Source organism: Rhea pennata, chromosome 17 (genome assembly GCF_028389875.1).
Source record: "Rhea pennata isolate bPtePen1 chromosome 17, bPtePen1.pri, whole genome shotgun sequence".
Taxonomy (NCBI): Eukaryota; Metazoa; Chordata; class Aves; order Rheiformes; family Rheidae; genus Rhea; species Rhea pennata.
In genome coordinates this window covers 2,235,647-2,258,350 of record NC_084679.1, presented here as the reverse complement: position 1 = coordinate 2,258,350, position 22,704 = coordinate 2,235,647, and the positions used below count along the sequence as shown (strand labels likewise).

The 22,704-nt window shown below is 43.0% G+C and overlaps 2 protein-coding genes across 4 annotated transcripts; one reads left to right on the top strand and one right to left on the bottom strand.

The window, feature by feature from the left end:
* On the bottom strand, positions 1 to 17,609 carry SART3 (spliceosome associated factor 3, U4/U6 recycling protein). Of its 3 annotated transcripts, XM_062589712.1 has the most exons (19): positions 17,335 to 17,609; positions 16,196 to 16,322; positions 14,924 to 15,028; positions 13,262 to 13,446; positions 12,195 to 12,300; positions 11,304 to 11,428; positions 10,643 to 10,798; positions 9,419 to 9,557; positions 8,905 to 9,012; positions 8,443 to 8,520; positions 8,164 to 8,222; positions 6,846 to 6,955; positions 6,455 to 6,567; positions 5,904 to 5,980; positions 5,356 to 5,524; positions 4,141 to 4,589; positions 3,263 to 3,415; positions 1,975 to 2,162; positions 1 to 1,387 (listed from the first exon to the last, which is right to left on the bottom strand). In XM_062589712.1, the coding sequence occupies exons 1-19, from the start codon at positions 17,527 to 17,529 to the stop codon at positions 1,207 to 1,209; spliced, it is 2,823 nt and encodes a 940-aa protein (XP_062445696.1). In that variant the 5' UTR covers positions 17,530 to 17,609; the 3' UTR covers positions 1 to 1,206. The 3 variants fall into 3 exon arrangements, with proteins under 3 accessions (XP_062445696.1, XP_062445698.1, XP_062445697.1); XM_062589714.1 differs by lacking the exons at positions 16,196 to 16,322; positions 17,335 to 17,609 and adding an exon at positions 15,755 to 15,886; XM_062589713.1 differs by lacking the exons at positions 1 to 1,387; positions 1,975 to 2,162 and adding an exon at positions 2,180 to 2,590.
* Positions 17,610 to 18,745: 1,136 nt separating this feature from the next.
* On the top strand, positions 18,746 to 20,976 carry ISCU (iron-sulfur cluster assembly enzyme). The gene is made up of 5 exons (XM_062590262.1): positions 18,746 to 18,841; positions 18,942 to 19,055; positions 19,211 to 19,321; positions 19,977 to 20,055; positions 20,418 to 20,976. Exons 1-5 carry the CDS (start codon positions 18,758 to 18,760, stop codon positions 20,513 to 20,515), a joined length of 486 nt encoding a protein of 161 aa, XP_062446246.1. The 5' UTR covers positions 18,746 to 18,757; the 3' UTR covers positions 20,516 to 20,976.
* Positions 20,977 to 22,704: the final 1,728 nt, after the last annotated feature.

Genomic DNA, 22,704 nt, shown 5'->3' with positions numbered 1-22,704 from the left:
TTCAAATACTGAAAATAGTATTTATTTGCAGCAGTACTTGCATTGTACAAGTGAACTCAGTACTGCTTCCCCCCCTCTCACATTCAACTCCCATGTATGCTGGCTTCCAAAGTTAGCAGCGGTTTTAGTCAGAAGCAGTATTATTTCTATCCAAGATCATGCACTAGATTATTTTAAGTCACTAGGGTGATTACTGAATGATTTCAGGATACTCATACTAAATGGAATGAGGTACTTAAACATATAGCCGATACCATGTATCTCAGTGCACCCCAGAGGGGAGGTACATCAGTATTACCCAGCTGCCATAGGATAAGTGCAAATCAGTCACGCACATTTAAACAAAAGCAACAGTATTTATAGAAAACCTTTGAGAACTTGAGTTTAATAAACCAAGAAACTTCAGCTTGCACTTCACATTTGTACAAAACCATACAGAAACCACCTGCAAAGACATGTGAGTTAGCTAGCAAACAAAAACAAAAAATGGTCCTCAGCAATAGCATGTACAGCTTTATGGGAAACTAGTATTATCTCATGACACTTAAAAATAATAGTTTGAACGTCATTTACAAATACACAATATAAAAAACAGGTCAACTTGAACAGGACATTAACTGAACATGTATGTATGTATGTATATTTGTATATATACACATATACACACACATATGTATAGAAACTCTCCCGATACTAAAATAGGCCATTGTGGTGAAGTTACTAGCATTTGCCATTTTTTTTAATGGAAAGGTGGGTGGGCAGGTGTAAAAAAAGAAAAGTGTTGTCAGAGAGAATGACTTCAATCACAATCTGAACTTCTGACCAGCGCAGCTTAACAAGGTTATCACTAGGCTTTCACATAGCATCTCATTCTTTAATGAAAGAAAAATATTCATGAAGTATTCATAAAGTTTCATGTGGCATCCACCCTGTAAAGGAAATATTTCCTCCCTCATTACCCTCAATATGAGGGATCATTTAAAGCCATTTTACCAGAACATAGTATAACTCCTTGCTCTTAGAAACAGAGGAAAAAAATGGATTTGTACCATTTTACACTGATCTTGATGAATGCAGTAGTCCAGAACAGTATTTATACATGATTGTGACTGGCGCTCTCTCCTTGCTAGCACAAGTAAGGACACAACATGGCTTCCATAAAGGCATTTCACATTTTACCAGACCAGCTGATTGCAGACTTTTTGCTCACTTTTTCAGTAGCATCCTGGCAAAATCAGCATTAGACATTTTTTGAGGCTCCTCAGAGGGTTCGGACGAGGTTGCTGGTGAATTCTGGACCATCCCATTCTCAGCCTTAGACACAGGATGATTCTGGCGCTGTAACGCACGAGGCATCATTGAGAGCTGTGTCCTTCCCTTGCCTCGCCTGAAGGGCAAGAAGTCACAAAGATATTTGAGTTCTCTTTGGACACACTGTTTTAGTACAGGCACTTCATCCACCAACAGGGACACTCACTCTTCTCGTTTGTTTCAGTAACAAGCGATGCACAAAGCTTTTAACTGATGCCCTTTGAAATCATATACCTAGTCCTGGCAGAAAAAAACCTGCCCAAGAGCCCTCAGAAACTGAAGCTCCCTGTTTTTCTGCAGGACACATACAATGCAATGCCAACCCACCCAAGCAGAGGGAGCGCTCAAGGATCAATGAGCAACTTAATGCTCACGGTGAACAGTGGTTAGTTCTTCAGAACTAGAAGATGGGAAACAGCTACTAGATCACAGACCATCCAATGATGGATACTTTTATTCACTACTGGACTCTTTAAATTGTTAATGCAAAGGAAAAAGAGAATTTGCTTTTCTTCATCAGTCCAGCAATCCAAAATCTTACAATTCAGTATCCTCTAAGCATTCTCTCATATCCTACAAGAAATTCCTACATTTCAGTGTATAAAAGAAACCCAGTGCTTGCTTTCTAAGCATCGCCAAGGAATCTCCCTCGTGAATACTTACGCTCCATAAATCTGTCGCGGTGCCGCAAATTGCGAGGCTCGGCCTGCCTCAGGCTTGTCTGGCAACTTTCGGAGAGGTGGGTTACTGATTGCCACCTTGATGACATGTTCTTTAACTGTCAGGCCATCCATTTTCAGTACAGCCTGCGAGGCCTGAGCTTCGTTTTCATATTCCACGTAGGCCAGGCCCTAAGTAAGGAAAGAGATGGCCTTCCTTAGTTTGTCTCTAAAGCTATCAGAATTGCTGCCTCAAAAACAATGACTGGTGACAAAGTATTCTTCACAGAGAAGAACCTGTGTGGATTTCAGCTGCTAACCACAGTGCTGCTGGAACACTCCGAGTCCTTTACTTGCAGTAAAGCAGATAAAAAGGAATCTCCTTGGCATCTGCTGTTGCAGAGAGTTTGCTAAATGAAAAGCATCACCTCCCAATTCCACTTTCGTTACTCTTCCAAGTGATATTCAACCCCCCAAAGCTGTGTTGTTTGGATTATCCAACTTCACAGGATTGCGTGCACACATCAGACTTTATGCAACACATTCATTTAAAGTACATTTATTCACAGTTTAAACAGAATCCTCCCCTCAAATTAAGATGGGGGCCTGGACTGCAAGACCTGGGGTACACACAAGACTATTCATTACAAGGTATGCATAAATAGAAACTGTAATTTAGGTATCACCAAGAGCTAGTGAAAAATAAAAGTTAAATTTATACGCACATTATCAGAATGACACCTGTTAGAAGAATGAAACATGCTGTGTGACACCTCCAGCCTGTCTGCGTTTCCATAGAATAGCAGCTGGTTTCGTATCTCTTATTTAATGAGCGCCTACTTATTCTAGGACAGAAATAAGCCTCAGAGAAAGGTGGCTAATTTCTCACTGGCAAATTCATTACTGCAGCAGCTGCTATGAACAACAGCAGCAAGAAACTGAAGACAGAGGAGGGGAATCATTTTATCACATGAACATGACCAAGACTGAAACTGCTGCAGATATCTTTCTCTTCACCCCATTTATAAGCACACATTCTTCTTGCTCGAGTTAAAAGAAGCATTTCAGAAAAAAAAAACTCTTTTCCCTGCCCCTTGTCTCTCATTTGTTGACACAAAGTCACACTAACTTGTATAAACCTATGAAGTTCTGTAAGTTTTAATGCAAAACTAGGTTGGGAAACTACTTAAGTCTTGTTTGCTTTTAAAATACAAATCCTTGTATGCAAACCTCATGAAAAAGTGCCCCTCTGAAGGGTTTCTTAAAATTAATGGTGCATTAAGGATGCTTACCTTGGGTTTTCCAGCTCGATTGGTGACCAACCTAATGTCTTTCACGTTTCCATGTTCTTTACACACATCTTCCAGCTCCTCCTTAGTGCAAGAAAATGGCAAACCGGATATAAACAGCTTATGTTTCTCTAGTGTAGTGCTATACCGGAACACCTACAGAAATAAAAAGTCTGTTAGTTCCCTACCAAGTGAGGAATTCCAAACTATTATACTTCCTAAAGCTCCGTCAAAACACTTCATATTTGTGCAAAACAGAAAGGGTAAAGTTATATCTGGAAAGATATTTGTATAACCATCTCCCCAAAAGCGTGGACTTCCAAGGAGTGGCAAGCAGTTCAAAGAACTGAGAAGTTTCTATACATCTACATCTGCTTCATGGTGAGAAGAGCCACTATTAATGTGTTTTCCTGATCAGCTGCCACAAAATACGACTTCTTTCTGTCCAATAATCCAATAATGCAGAAAACCACATATACAAAAATTGTATAATTTGTATCTAGGATGCATCATTAACAAGAGCCAGTGGTACTGTAATAAATGCCTCCAACTATAAAAAATAAAAACAAGGAAAGCACTTCATAGATTGCTTGAGATATGCACAATTAGTCTGGGTACACACATCGTTAACAACTCGCTTAGGTTAGATTAGTCAAAAATGCGAAGATATCTGCTAGTATCAGCCTAGTTTATGGCAAACAGACACAAGGACTCTTGAGAAAACAAATTTTCCTGTTGAGATGTAACAGGTACCATTCCAAACCAGCAAAATGTGAATTCATTAGATACAAGCACCATGGAAGTAATATTTTCTGCTAGTTTTCCTAAGCAGTCACACTGTTCAACCTATTTCTAAAAAGAATAATAGAAGAAAACTGTACCTTGAAGTCTGGATTCTTGTTCTTGTCAATACACGGAGAAACAAACATGGGTCTTCCCTCCACAACTTTGCGATCCAATCTAAGAGCTTGGAGAGCTGATTTTTCTTCCTTGAATTCCACGTAACAGTAGCCCCGAAAAGTCCCCTTGTTACTGAATACTGGCCGAATCTCTGCTACCTCCCCACAGCTTTCAAAGAGCTCTTTCAGTTTCACCTCAGGGTCTGTCATGTTGTAAGAAAGATTGCTGACAAAGACTGTAACATTATCTTTACTGCTGTCATGGAGAACTTTGGGTATGTCTTTTCGACTGGTAGATGCCTTTTCCTTTTGGTTTGGTGGGTGATCAGGCTTTTCAGGTCCACTCCTTCCAAACAAACCAGTTTCCACCTCCATTTCTTCTTCAGCAAGTAAAACATCACCATCTCCCTTATGTTTCTTGCTGGGCTGTTCTGTTGATTAATGAAATTGAAAGCTTTACTAGAAAAATTAAGACTTAAAAAAAAAAAAAAAAAAAAAAAAAAAAAAAAGAACTGTCCTCCATTATCACTACAGCCTTTGAAAACTGCATGTGAAAACAAGGGCAACGACAGGTCTTAAACACTTCCCTCTGTCTTCTAATAAAGAAGAGCAACAGACTACTTGACAAGACAGAATGGATTTAGATGACATCAACATGGGTATTTTTCCATTTTCCTGTCAGTTACAATGACCTACTCAAATTATTTCTTTGTCTAATGAGATGTAACTTTTTTTTCCCCAAACCAACTAAAAGCTTTCAAAACTCCCAGAGCGGCAACTTTTAAAAAGTCTTGGAGGGCAGAAAGTCTTCTCTTTCTGCCCTCCAAGAGACTGTTACAATACTGCATAATCCAACTAAGTTCATGCCTCTACCATTTGACAAGTCAGGAAAATGAAAACTTTTTACTTAAAGCACACGCGATACATTAAGAAAGAAAAAAAATTCTTCAAAAAATTCTAGAAGTTACTATAAATATATACTTCTCTTATTCAAAAAGCATTTAATCTTGCTTGCATTTCACTATGACTGAAGAAAAACAATCTTTCTCCCCATGGAATGAAGGCCTCCTAGGAGAGCAGACCCTGAAAAGACCGTAACTCTGAAGATATTAGTGATAGCTCTCCCCTATCTGCCTCTAACTGAAGAGAAGCAACCAAGAATTCTTTTGCCAGAGGATTGAAATCATAAGTTTTTACCTTCCTCTTCCTGCCCCCATTCTCCCTCATCATCATCCTCTGCTTTGCGTTTGTCTCCAGCTCTGCTTTTTTTAGCTTTTTTGGAAGCTTTCTTTTCAGCCCGACTCTGCTTTCGTTGTTCAGCTTTCTCCTCCTCCAGCTTTGCCAAAGCAGCTTCTTTCTCAGCAGCCTACAAATACGCAGGATTATTTATTTATTTATGAAATTGCAGAGCATTCCTAGCATGCTGTTTTCTAGAAGCGCAGAACCTGGAGGTTTTTCTCTTAAGGTACACAAAATACAACAGTAACAGGATTATCATTTAAAGCACATTTCTGTTGTTTGCTCTTACAGCTTGTTCAAGCCACTCTTATATCCATCCCGGTGTCAAAGGTGGAAGAAAAGAGCCTCATCAAAAGAAACTAACCAAAAATCAACAGTTTTGAGGCTTTAAGACAGTTCAAGTTCATCCATGGGAACTGACATTAGAAATTCAACATTCAGACAAGGATGATCCTAAAAGAGATATTTCCTACAAATTGCTTACATAATTCACAGAAAGCTCTGACCTTTGCTCTTTGTTCATTTACTCGAGCTAATCTGTTTTCTGTTTTTTGAACAGCAGCATCCCAGTCTTCCAGTGTTCCTAAAGGATGAAGAAAACCCTTGTGTTTAGCCCTCAAATATTTTGAAAATACAATTCTATAAAAATGAGTTTACACATCTTTATTTTAATTAACCATCTATCATACATGAAAATTCTAAATTAAACCAGTGGCCTTCAAAAGCCAAGTAGAGGGAAGGAGAAAGGAAAAAAGGAAAAGAAATCTCTTATTTGCAATACAAAGCTCCACAGGATTTTTCCATGCCTTTTTCATATTTTGGCAGGCTCTAAATCAGGACAGAAATAAAAGAACTGCTTCTGCACATTATAGTAGTCAAAAGGAAGGTTTCCTCTCTTAATCTCTTAAGTACAAAGATGAGAAAAAAAGCATTTTGTTTGGGGAGCTTGCGGGGGTGGGGAAGAGAAGTCACCAGAAAACAAAACACTACAAAATTCACTCCATCATTGTATGCTAACTAGGCTTGCTCTAATGAGAAGTAGACAACATAACGTTACCTTCTATCCTCTCCAGTGTGAGCAGCACCTCACAGACATGCTCTGGATAGTCACTTGTGCACTGTACAGCTCGATGCAAGGCCTTCCGACAGTGCTGAGTATCACCGTGAGCTCTACATTAGGAAAATCATAGCAGTAAGAAGTCAATCTGCCGTATCATAATTATGAAACGGAGATGATCACATGCTATGCAGTTGCTTCTCCCTCTTCCCCACATAACACGCACTATACTTTGTTGTGGTAATATTTCAGAGAAATATTAGAGCTGTTGTAAGAATTTCAAAAGCACATTATAAACTCATGATACATCAATGCTAAGCATCTCTCTTATCAAAAACTGATGAGGATACTAAAAGGTTTAATCAACTCTTCCATCCAACCCAGCTCTTACCTTTCTAGGTTATAATATTCCAGCCACATATTGGCATATTTGGCATTCCCTTTAGTCATAATATTGTCCCAAAGTTCTCTGGCCTTCTGCATATTGTTACATAAGCGGGCCTGAAAAACAGCATTCAAAGTACCCAATATAATTTAGGATAATTTATTTAACATCTCCTTCCACCACCACCACCCCAAGACAAAACAAAGCAACAATAAAAAAAACTCACCACCAAAGCTCATGCACACAAACTCAGGAAGATCTGTTTTTCCTCAGAGTCATAAAATTGAACATATAATGCAATCCTACTTATGAGCAACATTTCTCTGCCCAGCTGTAATATCAATTTTGGTCTTTGGTTCCCATATACATTTCACTTTGGTCATTATACAAAGTTTGAGATAATTATTTCTGAACTTTTCATTTTGTCATTACCCCGAATGGATCTACTACTGAGAACTGGTTTTGCATTTCACTGCAGTCTAAAGAAATATTTCATTTCCTCTATTATTACTCTAAGCCTCTTCAATTTGGGTGGGGGAATTCAAGATATTCAGGTGAAATTAATCTGATCTAACTTTAGAGAAATACTTGGGCACTGCATTAAACAGCTGACTTCATAGAACTGCTTTAGCATAAGCTGAATCACATCTAGAAGCACCTACTTCACTCTCTATTAAGCACGCAGAAAAGTGACAGATAATTAATTCAGATGCAGACCTACGTTTAGTCACAATGACTACAGTATCTGAGATTTTGGAAAGCCATTCCACACATTATCCCCAGAGAAATCAAGGCACAGAAGTGACATGACTTATCCAGATTCACGTGTGTGTGCCAAAGGAAGGGAAAAGAATGCCCGCTCTCACGCAGCGACTGCGTTAGCTTGCTGAGACACTACACCTAGTCTGAAACTAGTTAGCATAGACAGCACTAAATCAGGCAGGATTCAACGCAGTTTACTGACTTAGTCAGCACTCAGTTCCAAGCCACTGTGGCTAGCCTGTTTACCAGGCAGCTAAAAAAAGTTATTCGAACATATTTATACTTTATTGCAGTCACAGCAGTAACAGACATATGCAAACACTCCCAACTAGCTTTCTCTAGCAGAACGCTATTTATCTGTGATGCCGTGCTTTGTGGCTGAAACTACACTCGCTGTGCCTGACCAGGCCATGTATGTAAAAGTGGAAAAAGGATTTCCTCATTGAAGTTAGAAACAGAAGGTCAAACATTACAGAAGGACTGCATACTTTCTGTAATAAGAATGTTTAAAAAGATACATCTCCTCTAGTCTAGCAATTTAAATACAGCAGACAAACATCACCTCAACTCTCGCCCAGTTTTGCATGATGGTGCAGGATGGATCCCCACTCTCACTGAAACCTTTGGATAAAAAAAATAAGGATTCTTTGTGAATGGCTTTTGGAAATAATTTATTTATTAGACAAATAAGCTCTACGCTGTAGATGAAATATCTGTAGTGTTATCTTTGAAAGTCTCAAACATTTTAAACGAGGTTAATAAGAATAGCTATCTTCATGTATTTATAATTAAAAATCACTCCAACAAGAAAAAAAATATAATAGTGGATGCTTTAACTTACGCTCTTCTACTTCCTGTTTCAAATATTCCACAGCACGTGCAAACGCAGACCTCAACTCTTCTAGCTCTTTACTTGAGTCTTGAGAAAGAGGTGGGGAAAAAAAAAGAAAAAAAAAGAAAATATTTTCCCTCTCTCATCCACCACAGCTTCTTCACTAACATAAGACACAAGATTACGTTTTGAAAAAACAAAAGTACTTCAATAAAACCCACTATGTGCATAATACAAAAATCCTAGTGCCTAACACAAACTAGGGCATTTTTGTGATAGCATAATCTGTTCTTTCATTCAGCAGTTGCTTTAAAACAAATTAGTTCATTTTATAGGCACTAACTGGCCAAAAAGTAATTTTTGTGAGAGACATCTTATGAGATGTCTCTTAAGTATTAAAGAAGTATACTCACTGTTTCAAAGAGATATATGGAAAACAGGTTTGAGTATTCATTCACATATGATATATACCTTGTGTAAAATCCACCCTTCTTCTTAAGTAATCAAGATATGCCTGCCAGATTTCTACATAGTCCGTTGCCTGAATAAAACCTGCATTCAGAGCCTTTTCAAAAATTTCTGAAAGAGAAGAACATGTATTTGCTTTTTAATTATTAGTAAAGTCACAAGCTACAGGGTGGAGGAAGAGAAATATGCACAACTTATATGCCTAGAAAGACAAGAAAATGCACAAAATGCTACATACAGTAAATTGGTCTAGGAAGTAAGTATAAAAGGTTAATTCAGTAATACTAAAGCAAAGTTAAAACAGGACATTTGTTCAGAAGGCAAACTACCACACATAAGCAGCTTTACTACAGAAGCATGCTACTGTAAACTTCACCAGCTTTAGCACTGCTACGTAAGGATTACAAGGAATAGTATCAGTATCATCCAGGTCGCTATTTGTCACACACACATCCTTATTCAAAAATGCAGAAAGTAGTGCCATGTTGTGAAAAGTTTTACTGATGCAGTCCTTTACCGGAAACAGTGCAGTGATCAACTCTATGCCTTTCCATTGCCAAGAGATACCGAATCCACAGCCCAACTGTCCAGGGACAGTTCCTAACAGCACGATCGTGAGCAGATAAGACCAGTTCTTTCACTTTCAGCTGCCGGTCCTGAAATAATCATAGAATGACATTTAAGCTCATTACTCAGGAGACCCCACCTGAAACAAATACTAGCCTACAAAGAGCTGACATCTTAAAACAAAACAAGAAAAAACAAACCCCAAAAGCCCACATCACTTTTCATCTTATATTTGAAGAGTTAAGACAGGATGGGTGTTTTCAATGCTATATTCCTAAAAATCCAGTGAATGCACTCCAAACAGGAAAGACAGGCTCAGGAGCATGGGCAAACACCACATTCAAGTCCACAATACTTAACTGCTTTGTTTTAGCCAAGTCAGATTTTCTACCAATGAGATCGGTACAATAAAAGCATCGAGTAAATTCCCAGCTCTCCTTAGTATGTAAAGAGAGAGAAGGATACAAGAAACATGGGGTGCATGTAGCCTGCTCAAGGGAGGAGTTGTTCCACCTGCAATCTGCTGTCTCAAGCTGGTGAGAAAAGTAAGAGACGATGGAGCAGCTCAGCCTAGATAAGCCTCCTGTAGCAAGTTACATTGAGCTCTAAATAGAACCATCTTCCGTCCATGCATAACCCTCAAACATTTCCAACAATTTATCTCTGCCCTCTGAAGGCCAGGCAGGTTCCCCAACAATTCAGACAGAGCTGAAGAACCACTTTTCCTACAAAAGTGGAAAGGCCAGGAAGGATATCCTTAGATGCAATGCCTCGGGATGACTAACTACCAGAGACAACCTCATGGCTTTCGGCATAGCCAGTCCCACCCGGTCAGTTCTTTACTGGCTGATCCAAACCTCAATGCCCCCCTGTCGAATTTAATTCTGCAGCGAAAATACACAGCTGGAAGGAGAGTTACACAACTAGATGAAAGCGAGCAAATGTTCACTTGATTAATAGGTGTATCACTGACAAAACAGCAAGGAATAAAAGGTCAAAGTGGAAATTGTCTTGACATAACTGACAAGTTACTTGGCTACCAGCTTCCTGAGAATTTAAAAGCTAAGGAGCAGGACTGAGGCAGAACTTGCTGGGGTTTTCTTATCTTTATCAACCACTAAGATGAAAAATCACACAGTAAAACCTCAAACACTGTTTCCCCCCCCCCCCTTACCAAATACTGATTGTAGCGTGCCCAAAGATCTGGCACAAGGCAGTTCTCAGCCAAAGCCCTCTCATAGATCAACTGAATACGAGCTGGATCACCTGCTTTCATTTCAAAATCAATATAAGCTTGATATTCTGCTAGCTTCGGTGTTTCAGCACTCAGCTATAAGACAAACAGAGATACAGAAAATAAACATCTTCCAAACAAAGCATGATTCAAGCAATTCAATTCTCACTTATCATTCAAAATCGTCTCACGCAAAATTCTAGACAAGAGCTTGGCCTCTAAACATCAACAGCTTCACTTTCAGTTTTGGGAACTGTATTCCAGCTTTTGATTTTCAGAGATCTCCAAATACCTTCCTGGTTTTAAAGCCAGGTTCAGATCCCTACTTATTCCTCTTAGCTCAGCATGTATGTCAAGTCCTGAAGAAACAACCACAGGACTAAAACATGTACCTTAGGTTTGACTGACACAGTACAGTGAATAGATGATCCTGTTCCTATAGTTTCCAGTATGTGATTGTTAAGTTTCTTACACACTGCTTACAATGAAGAGTCACCCAGTAATATTCAGAGAGCTACTTTATCCTCATGACTAGAGACAAGATCATGCCAAAGCAATCTGTTAACTCTTAGTCTTGAAAGAAGGTATAAATAACAGTTACCAGTGCCTCTTCATATGGTTTACATTTCTCCAGTTGCTGCAGAGCCTTTTTGTAGTTCTTTATTATTGTTTCTGGTATTGGATCTTCTGACCATTCTTCATATTCAGCATATGAAGCTTCCATATCTATTAATACAGACACGAATCCTCATCACCAACACATTAATTGGACTAAGTAATAAGAATTCAATCCACATTTGATGCTAACACATACGCATGTTTGTGTTTATGCTTTCATCTTAACTGTCACATTACCGCACACTTAAATGGTTCAAATATGTCACCTTATGCAGTGCATTCTAAAAACAAACTTGGGATAAGTTGACAGTTTGATTTAGAAAACCAGACTGGCAAGACTCCCAGGGTTTTAAAGAAAGAGACAAACCTGAATTTTTTTGATATGTAAATGAAGACAAAGAACTGTGCTTAACTTTCTCCTATAAGCATGTAAAGATGCAAGAAAAGAGACTCAAACTGAAAATATGCACCTGACATGGCAGGAGCTTAATAATCTAGTTGACAGTATTTATCATCCAGCAATCAAGGTTCTTGATCTTCACAGTGGAATTCCTTGCTCTTTATAGTCCTGTTTAGTGCTAATCACCTGTACCCTAAAAAGTCTAGACAACTTCAAATTATGCACTGAAGAAACAAACTGATAAAAACTTTTCAAGTGCTAAGATACCAAGTTTCAATGAGTAAAAATTATTTCTGAACAAACTGGATCCATGCATCATTCAAGAGTCCCTCAAGACAGGCAGATACCATTGATTAAACCACAGAAACACTAAAGCGGCAGTTGTTGTGACAATATCAAAAAAATAACAACTAATGCTTGCCTCACCATAAGACAGCTTATCCATGTCATGCTTCCAAGTGCACAAGCTCTTACCTAACAGTGGGATCCCCAGCTGGCGCCTGAACAGTGTGTGGATCTTCTCAAGCTGGCTGCAGAGCACCTGCTGCTGCTCGGGCAACGGAACACTGCCAGGAGCCGGCTACAAACAAAAGGATTGAAACTTAATCAGTTCCCTCAACCCTGAGCTGATGAACATGACGGGATATTGTTTATGCAGCAGGGAACTGGGCTCCAAATGACGACTTGATCCTTATATGCAGACAGAGCAAACTTGCATCTCAAGTGACAACCGTAAAAGGTAAAACCTGGAAGCTGTTAAGATTCAGAAGTTGGATGAATGCAAGAAGAATTCCTTACTGAAAGCTGACACATACGTAGAGAAATAACCCCAAAATACAGCACACAACTATGCCATTTCACAAACCCGTGGGCTGTCAGATATTTTTTTTTTTTTAATAAATCTGATGCTTGCACAAATAACTTAAGACTTCCAACTTCCTTTCCATTTATGAAAGAGAAGAAAAGCTGTTCTCCAGTTACTCTTTTGTTACAGCTTCATTAGTGACTGCTTAACTTCCACATCTTATGTAGTAACCCCCTAAGATACAGCAATACTGATGTTCTGACCACCTTGCGTTCTTCGTACACTTTGAATCTGTATATGCCAGAGATAGCATACTATAATCAAAAAGCTGCGAAAAAGAGTGAAATAATGAGTTCCATGCTGAAGTAGAAAGACAATTATCCTCTTTAACTTTCTAGACTACATAGTTTAATATTGAATGGCAAAACCATCACTGTTCAATATGAAGTTACTTAATTTAAAGCTATTCTTGCCAGCTCAAGCTAAAGTAGTACACTTATCTCTGGATATGATCTTTTTACAATCTTGTTTAAACATAGATCTATCACTGTATCATCTAAATGCACAAACATTTTTCCTAGACCAAAGGATCAGTTTTCCTAAAGTTGATCAGAAAAAAATAATTGAGACTGCTTCCTCTTTCTAGGAGGAGGCTGACGGCAGAGCAGCACAAGATGACTACAGAAACCTACTGTCACTACTTGTTACTTACAAGAGCACAAGAAACCAGTCTTACCTGTGCTGTTTCCAATATGGCATTCTCAAACTCACGGTATGCTTCCCACAGTGCTGTTCCTTTTGTCACATGCAGTCCAACAGCAGTTAATGCTCTCTCAAATATTGAACGAACTTTTTCAATTCCTCCTTCCTGCCCAATGCCACCAATTGAATACTGGGCATATTCCAGCCAAATTTCAGGACCTAAAAAAGATTTGTGAGAAACATAACCTAATCCCCCCCCAAAAAAGAAAAAAAATGAAACAAAAAATACCTCTACTTCCTGAACACCTATCACTCACAGCATACAAACAGACCAAGATATATGAGTCGTCCTTATCATCCAGTGTGACGGGGGGGGGGGGGGGGGGGTATAGGAAATATCTAGGTACTTGTATCAGCACCAGCAGCTAAAATTTGTCTTCTGAGAGAAAACACTGTTATGGTCATTACTGACTGACACTGATAGGCTCCTATATGCCACCTCTGGCACACAAGCTACATTAAAGATGTACATCAAGACCGCCCAACAGCCACTTGACTTCTCTCAAGCATGTGCTGAGAGCTGTGACCAGGAAGCTGTGACACTCCTACGAAACTCAGAGTTGAAGGTAGGTCCTTCTTCTCTTTCCAGACTCTCATAACTGCCTGTTCAGCCACTGCTTAAGCAGTAGAATTATGAAGGTGAGGAGGATGTGCCAGAATAGCCTTAGCTTGCTCAGCACTCATCCCACCAATAGCAGCACTTGAGCAAATCAAGGAGTCCAGTAATCAACCAATAGATGTTAGACTGCAAAACTCAAATCCCAGAAAGAGTCATTCCAAACCCTAAGTGCAACCCACTTAGAAGATCCTAACTACCTCCTCCTTGTTCCTCTCTACATTCATTCTTCCCGAACTATCAAAAACACCATGCAATGTCAGCTGTTCTGGTGCAGTAACATGATGTTTTATGTGTAGCTTCTGCAAGTGACTTTCTTCCAGTGCTACCAAGTCCCCTCTACTACTCACTTCAGGCTATGTGTTTTCAGCACCTCACCACATTGCCCCAAATGAATAAGGTTATTGTGTTTTAGCTTGGCAGCAGCAAGGTCCTGACAAATGGAGAGACAAAGCACCACATACTTCTCTCCTTTTCAATGGAAAGGATCAGTCTAGTGCTGCAGCATGGCAAGGGTTACCTATTTAGCAGGGTTTTGAGAATGCTGTCCTCAAGGCAGTATCTGTGACCTGTTCTGAAAAAGTTGTCACAGCAGTAAGCAACACAGAAAATAACTGTAGAAGCCAGTCTTTTAAAAGCATTCTTCTTCCAAATAGGAAGAGCTAAAGAACCCATAATGGGTAACACAGAAGGCATTGCCTGCAGGTAAGAAGTTCATGAAAAGCCAAAAGTATGCATAATGCTTGCTGGTTTTTGAAATCAGAGAAATCTGAAAAATACATTTACAACTTTCTGCAACATTCTTTTAAAAAAACTTAAAGATTGTAGTGGTACATAACAAGTCTTAAACAGCCTTTAATTCCTATGCTACAGAAAAACTGCAGACTATTTCACACTAATAGTTTTGATCCAATTTCTGCATTATAACAGAAATAATAAAAGGAAGAAACTTTCCTGGAAATAGAAAGCCATAATCTGAATGCAACACTATATATTTTGTAGGATATATTAACAACTTACAGATGTAGTCCTTCACAGCTCTCTCAAATAGCTCATAAACTTTCTCTCGCTCAGAGCTTTCAGAAGCCATTTTTATCTCATCCTTCAACCAGTCCAACCAGATTTCTGAAAGCAAGAAGTTTAGAATACATCACCATCACTCAGAAAGATTAAGTCCACTGGTTGAATTTTTTGGACAGTTTTTAGAACAGACTCCTTAAAAATATGGAGGGAGGGGAAGAGGGAGAAAAGAGTAAGTTTGGCCTCCACAATCACTCGTGATTAATTTCAATGAGAAGTCTGGTAAAGGATTTTCCAATAAATGTACTTGTTTAGTATAAAGTATTTAAAGAGAGCAAAATTTGCGAAGAGTGATTTATCAGCACCTTGGGCAGAGGATCAGTGTGCTGCCAGTAACCAAAGAGGCATAAAGAAGTGTATCTTTCCTGAAACTTTAACAACAACAAACACTAGAAAACCCCACCAGTAACAGACATTAGAGGCTGAAGAGTTCCTCGTGCATAAAGGAGAAACCTTCCCCTGTTTAAGCTAAAAGGACACTGGCAGAACAGCCTCTGCAATGGTTATATTACCTCTGAGTTTGTTATGAAATTAAAAAAAAAAAAAAGAGAGAGAGAAAAAAGCCCCTTTCAAGGGCTATCTACAGTTTCCACCAACACAAATTGCATGTGCAAGCAACAGAAATATGAATTTTAACTTAATTTTAACTTAAATATTAAATTATTATTAACAAAAATATTTTTAGAGTCTGTCTAGGCCTTGAGTCACATTCATGGAATAAATGACTAGCACCATTTCCATGCTGCCATTCCACAGCTGTATGTTACTAACCCTATAGCAAAGCATGCACAAGCAAACATGCTGGCAGATCACACTCCAGCAGCAAGTGATCTTCATCAGCAGCTTAGGCTAACAGACCATAAACTGGAATAGCTGGGCAGACACACACGCATACACACCCTCCCACCAGTTCCAGTATACTGCAGTAACCTCTGGCAGAGGACAGCATAGGCAACAACAAGCAGTAAAAACTTGAATTCTAGCAATGCGTCTGCCAGAGCCCCAGGTCAACACTGGCCATCAACATCAGCAGTGTTCAGAGTTTAAGGAGTCCCTGATTTTTTTTTTTTTTTTTTTTTTTTAACTTGTCTGTTCTGAAACAACAGTGTCAAAACCTGACAAACACATTATTTTGCTTCTGAAACAATGACATTTCATGCAGACGACACTTAAATAGCATTGTTTGCAACATTAGCTGAAGATGTTCTATACCTTCAGTAAGCGGAAAGAGTTCACTCATCTTCTGACGAGCTCTTCTGAGCTTTACCAGCTCTCCCTCCTGGCGGAGCAGTTTTATCAGATCCAAGTGACAGTTGTAGTCAAAAGCATTGATAGAAAGCTTAAAAAAAATTTAAAAAGCCTTTTTAAAGCACTGTTAGGTGACAAGCCTGTAGAAGTAAAAAAAACACTTTGCAGAACAGAACAACATGCTTTTTTCTTCAAGCATATGAACACCATCATCTGTTCACACAGTAGAGAAAAAAAATCTATTTTCCTGCATAAGGTAGTGCCAAACTTCACCACTGTTTGCAAGACACTTTCAGGTCCTAAAATTCATTAAAAAAAAAAAAAAAATGCTGCCAAGCTAGACAAATCTTTAAAAGTTAAGTTTTTAGAGCTAAAAGCTACTGTTGAGTAGTGCAAACACTGAGGTCAGGAGCAAAGGATTACTGGCTGCAATAACTGACCAAAGCCACCACTTCCCTTGGGAAATGCGGCAGCGCACACCTAAACAATGCCGACTTCACTATTCTCACAGAAAGGAGACATTGACCAGAAAGCGTTCTTCACTACGGGTTTTCAAAATATTTTTGTTTCTTCAATGGCAAAAAAAGAAGCAAACAAAACATACAGAGAGCGGGAAGTGCTGTTTCAACGAAGAGAGCTGTTCAGTCAGCAAGACTCTTATCTACAGTGTTTTTAAGAGAACTCCCTTCCCCCAAAACACAACAACCCCTACACACATACGCTCCAGACTCCAAACACTCCCGTCTAAACAAATCTCAGCACCACACTACGCGACACTTTTTCAGTATCGCTGCAGATATTTCAGCAGTGAGTCGCAAACAGGAAAACCACAGCGCAGGTGGGCTCCAGGCTGAGGAGGCAGAGAGGACACGGCAGTCGCCAGGGCGCAGCCACCCCCCCCCCCCCCCCCGCCCCGCGGCGCCCAGAGCAGCCCGCGGCCGCCGCGTCTCTCGTGGCAACGCGTGTGCTGTAGGCGGGCCGCCCGCGCAGGGGCCGGCCCCGGCGGCGAGGCCTCGGCCGCTTCCCCGCTGGGGCCGCGGCCGGGAGCCGCGGCCGAGCTGCTGCCCCGCTCCCCACACGCCGCCGGTTTACGCGGGCCTCACCTGCTCCTCCAGCCGCTGAATCTCGGCCTCATTCTCCTTCTCCTCATCCTCGCCGTCGCCCGACGAGTCCGAGTCGCCCTCATCCTCCGAGTCGCCTCCCGACTCAGGATCGCCCTCCGGCAACTGCTGCTGCTGCTTCTTCTCCTTCTCCTCCTCCACCTCCGCGGCAGCCGCCTCGGCTCCCGCCGCCGCCATCTTATGCAGCTCCCTTCGCAGCTAGCGCCGCTCCGCCAGCCGCCGGGGCTGCCGCCGCCGCGCCTGAGCCGCCGCCGCGCCTGAGCCGCCGGGCAGACCCTGCGGGGCGAGAGGCAAGCCGCCGCCCGCAGGGCCCCGCGCTCCGCCGCGCACTGGCGCCGCTCCGCACCGCGCGGCTGCAGCACGCCCCTCCTCGTCGGCAGCTGCGGGGCGCAGGCATCGCTGCGGCCACCTCGGGCCCTGGCCGCCAGGGGGCCTCCGAGAAGGGCCACCCGGGCCCGGAGCGTGCGTGCGCCGCCGATCCGCCATGTTGAGCGTGGCGGCTGCGCCCCGCACATGGTGCCTGGCGGAGGGCCCAGCCCCGCCCCGGCCGCCAAAGGCTGCTGCGCCACACTTGCGATTAAAAAAAAAATATAATAATAATAAACACTAATACCTAGCTAGAATCAGCGTTTTATTAATCATCCGTTTTAGCGACAGCAATAGAGTTCCTGAAGAGAGTCTTCAGTGCTCAATTTACAAGACGGCTTTTGCTGCGTCTTGGTTGTACCACTGACGCACTGCCCGAGAGATAACAGCCTTTGCTCGGTGCTATCTTGCCCCAACACATGTTCTGCATGCCGCCTGTGAAGCTGAAACACGAAACTCCCCTAGCACCAGCGAGGTATACCCAAGAGCAACGATACAGCAAAACCACGGGTGAGCCCAACTGCGGGACCAACCCCCTGTGAAAGGGCAGAGGGGCCGCGGTAGCTGTAAGGAACGAAACCGCGCGTTGAGTATTTAGGACGCTGCTAAAGCTACACAACAGCCAGCGCCGCGGGCACAGGAACGCCAGCGGAGTGATGATAAACGAGGGCTGAGAGCCTCTCCCGGAGCCTCCGGGCACGGGCGGCCGGCACCGCTTCTGAGAGGCCCGTACCGAGAGCGGCCCCCGCGGCAGCCCATTACCGGGCCCCCGCAGCTCCTCGCGGGCCGTACGGCCGCTCCCCCCACAGCGCGGCGCCTAACGGCCGCCCGCGCGCATCCCTCGCCTCGCCCCTCAGCGCGGCGCCTAACGGCCGCCCGCGCGCATCCCTCGCCTCGCCCCACAGCGCGGCGCCTAACGGCCGCCCGCGCGCACCCGTCGCCTCGCAGCGCGGCGCCTAACGGCCGACGCGGCCCCGCCCCCTCCCGCGCGAGGTTATATAAGGGCGGCGCGGCGCGGTCCGCCCCCGCGCGGACCAAGATGGCGGCGCTGAGGGCGGCGGGGGCCGCGCTGCTGCGGCCCGGGCGTGGCGAGGTGGCGGCGGCGCTGGGCTACCACAAGAAGGTGAGGAGGGGAGAGGAGGGGAGGGGAGGGGAGGGGAGGCGGGGAGGGTGGCGGGCGCGGGCGCGGCAGCGGCCGTTGTTGACGCAGTGCCCGCCCGCAGGTCGTGGACCACTACGAGAACCCGCGCAACGTCGGCTCCCTCGACCGCAACGCCAAGAACGTGGGCACCGGTCTGGTGGGCGCCCCCGCCTGCGGCGATGTCATGAAGCTGCAGGTGAGGCGGAGGGGCGCTCCCTCGTCCCCCTTGCTGGGCCCGCTCCCGGCCCTGTCGCTGGCCCCCGGGTGCTTCCCGATCCCCGCCCCGAGGGTGGTTCAGGGGCGCCTGGCAAAGCAGAGCCACCCCCTGAGGCACCACTGACTTTTCCGCAGGTGGAAGTGGATGAGAACGGGAAGATCATCGATGCCCGTTTCAAGACGTTCGGCTGTGGATCAGCCATCGCCTCCAGTTCGCTGGCTACCGAGTGGGTTAAAGGGAAAACGGTAAGGGTCCCTGTGGAGGCAATGCCGTGGAAAGCATTTAAAGTTTGAAGCCTGCTCTGTGTTGGCCCACGTAGGAAACAGAGGCCTGGAAAGTGCCATATGTAATTTGTACCATCTGGCACAGTAGCTTGGAAAGCAGCAACTGGGAACTTTGTCCCTGTCAGTGGCCTGGCTTCTAGGGCAATAGCTGTCTCTTCCAAGAACCTGCACTAGTTTGCAGAGAAGCACTATGAGATCAGGGCAGAAAAGAGTCTGTAACATTATTTTCAGATTACTTATACTCTTTTTCTACAAGTTTAACAAGGATTGAGTTCCTGTAGTATGAGAAAAGGTAAAGAAACTTAGGACGGTTCCTTACAGTCGTACTCGGTCTATAACACTAGTATGTTATGGTTAGTAAACTCCAGTGCTCAACTTGAGATGTTCCTCAAGTTTTTGTTACTTGACAGGCACAGAAGAAAATGGGGTAGATGTTGAGGGGCTTTCTTGTGTTAGCATGTTATCCAGCATCTTTTACTGTCAGTGGCAATTTAGATATTCTTCTGTGTGGATTCAATTGGCCTCTGTAGCCTTAAAACAATTTTCTGCCAAGTACGTTTGGAGCCTGAGTTACACATCAGATGATGAGTGACTTCACGCTAACTATATGTTTCAGGTTGATGAAGCTTTGAAGATCAGGAACACAGATATTGCTAAAGAACTTTGCCTTCCTCCAGTCAAACTGCACTGCTCTAGTAAGTAAAGGACTAAACTATTAAAGTCCAAACACAAGACAGCATGAATAAGACTTCTGGCAATAGCACAAATGCTTCCAAATGTTATTATCAAATAAAGTACCTGAACATGGAACAACTAAGGCTGGCCTGCAAGAGAAAGTAGCTTATATTTGGGCTTTGGGGTGACATTAAGAGCTGGCAGGTCTTTTTCATCTTTTGGATTATGTGTAGCTCGGGAGATGGGTGATAATAAAACATTTGACTTTCTACTTCTAAAATATTGACCCTGTTCTCAAACTCCTCTGTTAACTGCTGCTTCTGTTCTGAATGACTTTTCACCTTTGAAATATTCATAAAACCTTGTTTTGTTTTCTTTGTAGTGTTGGCTGAAGATGCAATCAAGGCTGCCTTGGCTGATTATAAGTTGAAGCAGAATCCAAAGAAAGAAGAATCGGAGAAGAAAACAAACAATGCCTAAACTGACTGTAGAGCTTGTTCTCATTCAACTTAAATTTGCAGTGCAATTACTCTAGCTATTAGTAGGATCCTGTGCACTACTAAATGAAACTGTAAGATACGCACAATTTAGGCACAATGCGTGACTCTTCTGTGTGTGATAAGACACTCTTGTAGTGCTTAAGTGACTGGAATGTGGGTATTTCAGCAGCCTGTATCCTGTCATGACTGTTTTTTGAAATACTTGGGTGAAGGAGACTGCTTAACTGCAGAGAACTCTAGTGGCTTCTCTCAGAAGTGAAAATCCTGATGTTCCAGTGCTGGAATGGCTGCACTTTTTGGAAGATGTATAGTTTTGCCTAATGTTTTACAGAGTTTAATGAGAAATGTTGCCTTGGTCTTAATGTTTATGTAAGAATAGCAGGTCAATTTATGTATCAATGCAGTATACAAATGCAGAACAGTTCATCTGTCTGCGAACTACCGCTGTGTCAGAAGCCTCATTTCACAGTCCGGGACCTGTTCCCTTTCGTATGCTTTCTACTGTGCTCAGTTCCTCCTCTCTGGGAAGTGCTGGGACATTTCGGTGCTGAAGTGGAAGGGCAGGAACAGGCGCTAGAGGGCAGTGAAAATACACTCATGGGAGCTACAGCAAATACTGACTCCACGCAGGAGCCATTGCTTCAAAAAGTGCTGTGTGTACAGAAATGAGTGCCTTCATGGGGAATGAGTGCCACAACTCCTGTTCCTGAAGGTTCTTTTAATCCTGTTGTAACAACAGTCCAAGACTAAAAGTGCCACTTTGTGATGGTGGGAGCAGAGCTGTCTTTTTTTTCCCTTTTCTACTTAACTTCTGAAGGTCTGTTCCAAATGTGTAATGGAAAAACAAGATTCCAGCAAAGCGACAGTGTTTTGGTGCTTATCTCCCTCCGTTCTAAAGGGGCTTTGCCTGAAGAGTGTGGCCAAAATCGGTACATGCCGTAGTAACCCACAGAGGCCAGGCACTGAGGAAGAAGTAGTGCACTCACCAAATTACTCAGGCGCTGGGGGGCTGCAGTGTGTTTGAGGGTGTCCCTTGCTCTACCTTTCCCTGCACTCCTGGATCCTTGTTCTGCCCACTTCAGCACTGCTTGAAAAAGCACATCTGTTTCTGAGAGCTGCTGGGTGCCCCTTGCTGTCTGCTCCCTCTGCAGCAGCACCGAGTGGGTGTGTACAGGAGTACAGCCTTCTGTGTGGTTTGTTCGCAGCTTCGGTTTCTAGCAGATGTTGGCGCTTGGGTGCTCTGGAGCACTTCCTGGGCACAGCTCTTGAAGCCAGCCACATCAGAAGCAGACCCAGGGTAATTTTGAAGCATCTTTTGAAATGATTTAGCCCTTGCGTTTGCTGTGTATACAGTTGAGTAAGTACACCCTGCAGCTTCCTGTGCAAGGCTGCGCTCTGAAATGGCAGTGTTCAGCGCATGTGCTTTGCTTCCCTCATGATAACTAGGTGACCAGTGTGAGGCTTACGCAGCCTGTTCTGTGCCCTTTTAATTGTACTTGATTTGATTTGATTAGCCATCAGTTTCTGAATTGAAAGTGTTTAGAAGATGAAATCTTACCTGTGTTGCTGCATGTCCCTCTCTGCCCTTCCCTTATGAGCTAGTGGCCAATGCTCCATCTACCCAGGTCTCAAGAGGAAGTGAATCCTGCTTACCATGTGTAAGAGATTTTTCACTGTGATATTTCTGACAACCTATGCCCTGCTGCGGTTTCAGAGTTGGCTTCATTTGTGGAAGGAAAGTCTTAAAAACATGGTCCAGCAGACATGTCTCCTGAGCAGTCCTGCTGTTCGCAGTTCAGGCAGAGGAGCAGCTCGTGGGGAGACTGAGGGGATCAGGCCGTCGGGGTTTCTGCGGCGAGGCAGAGGAGAGGCTGGTAATACCACACAGGGAAAGTGCTCGTGTAGCCCCAGTCGCGTGAAACCTCCCAAGCAGGAACGTCCTCACTTTGCCAGACCTCCAGCCTCACCACTTGCACGTCCCGAAAGTGGCATTCATTTCCTTTTTGCTCATTAAGAACCCCAGAGCTTTGGTTTTCAGCTGTTAAAAACCATGTTCAGCGAGGTGTTTGCTTATAATCCTGGCTACAAACAGATCTTAGCAAACAGGACGTTGGTTTGAAAGCGCGAGCGCCCAGCATTTGAACGTTAAACACTGCAGCAATTTGGCAC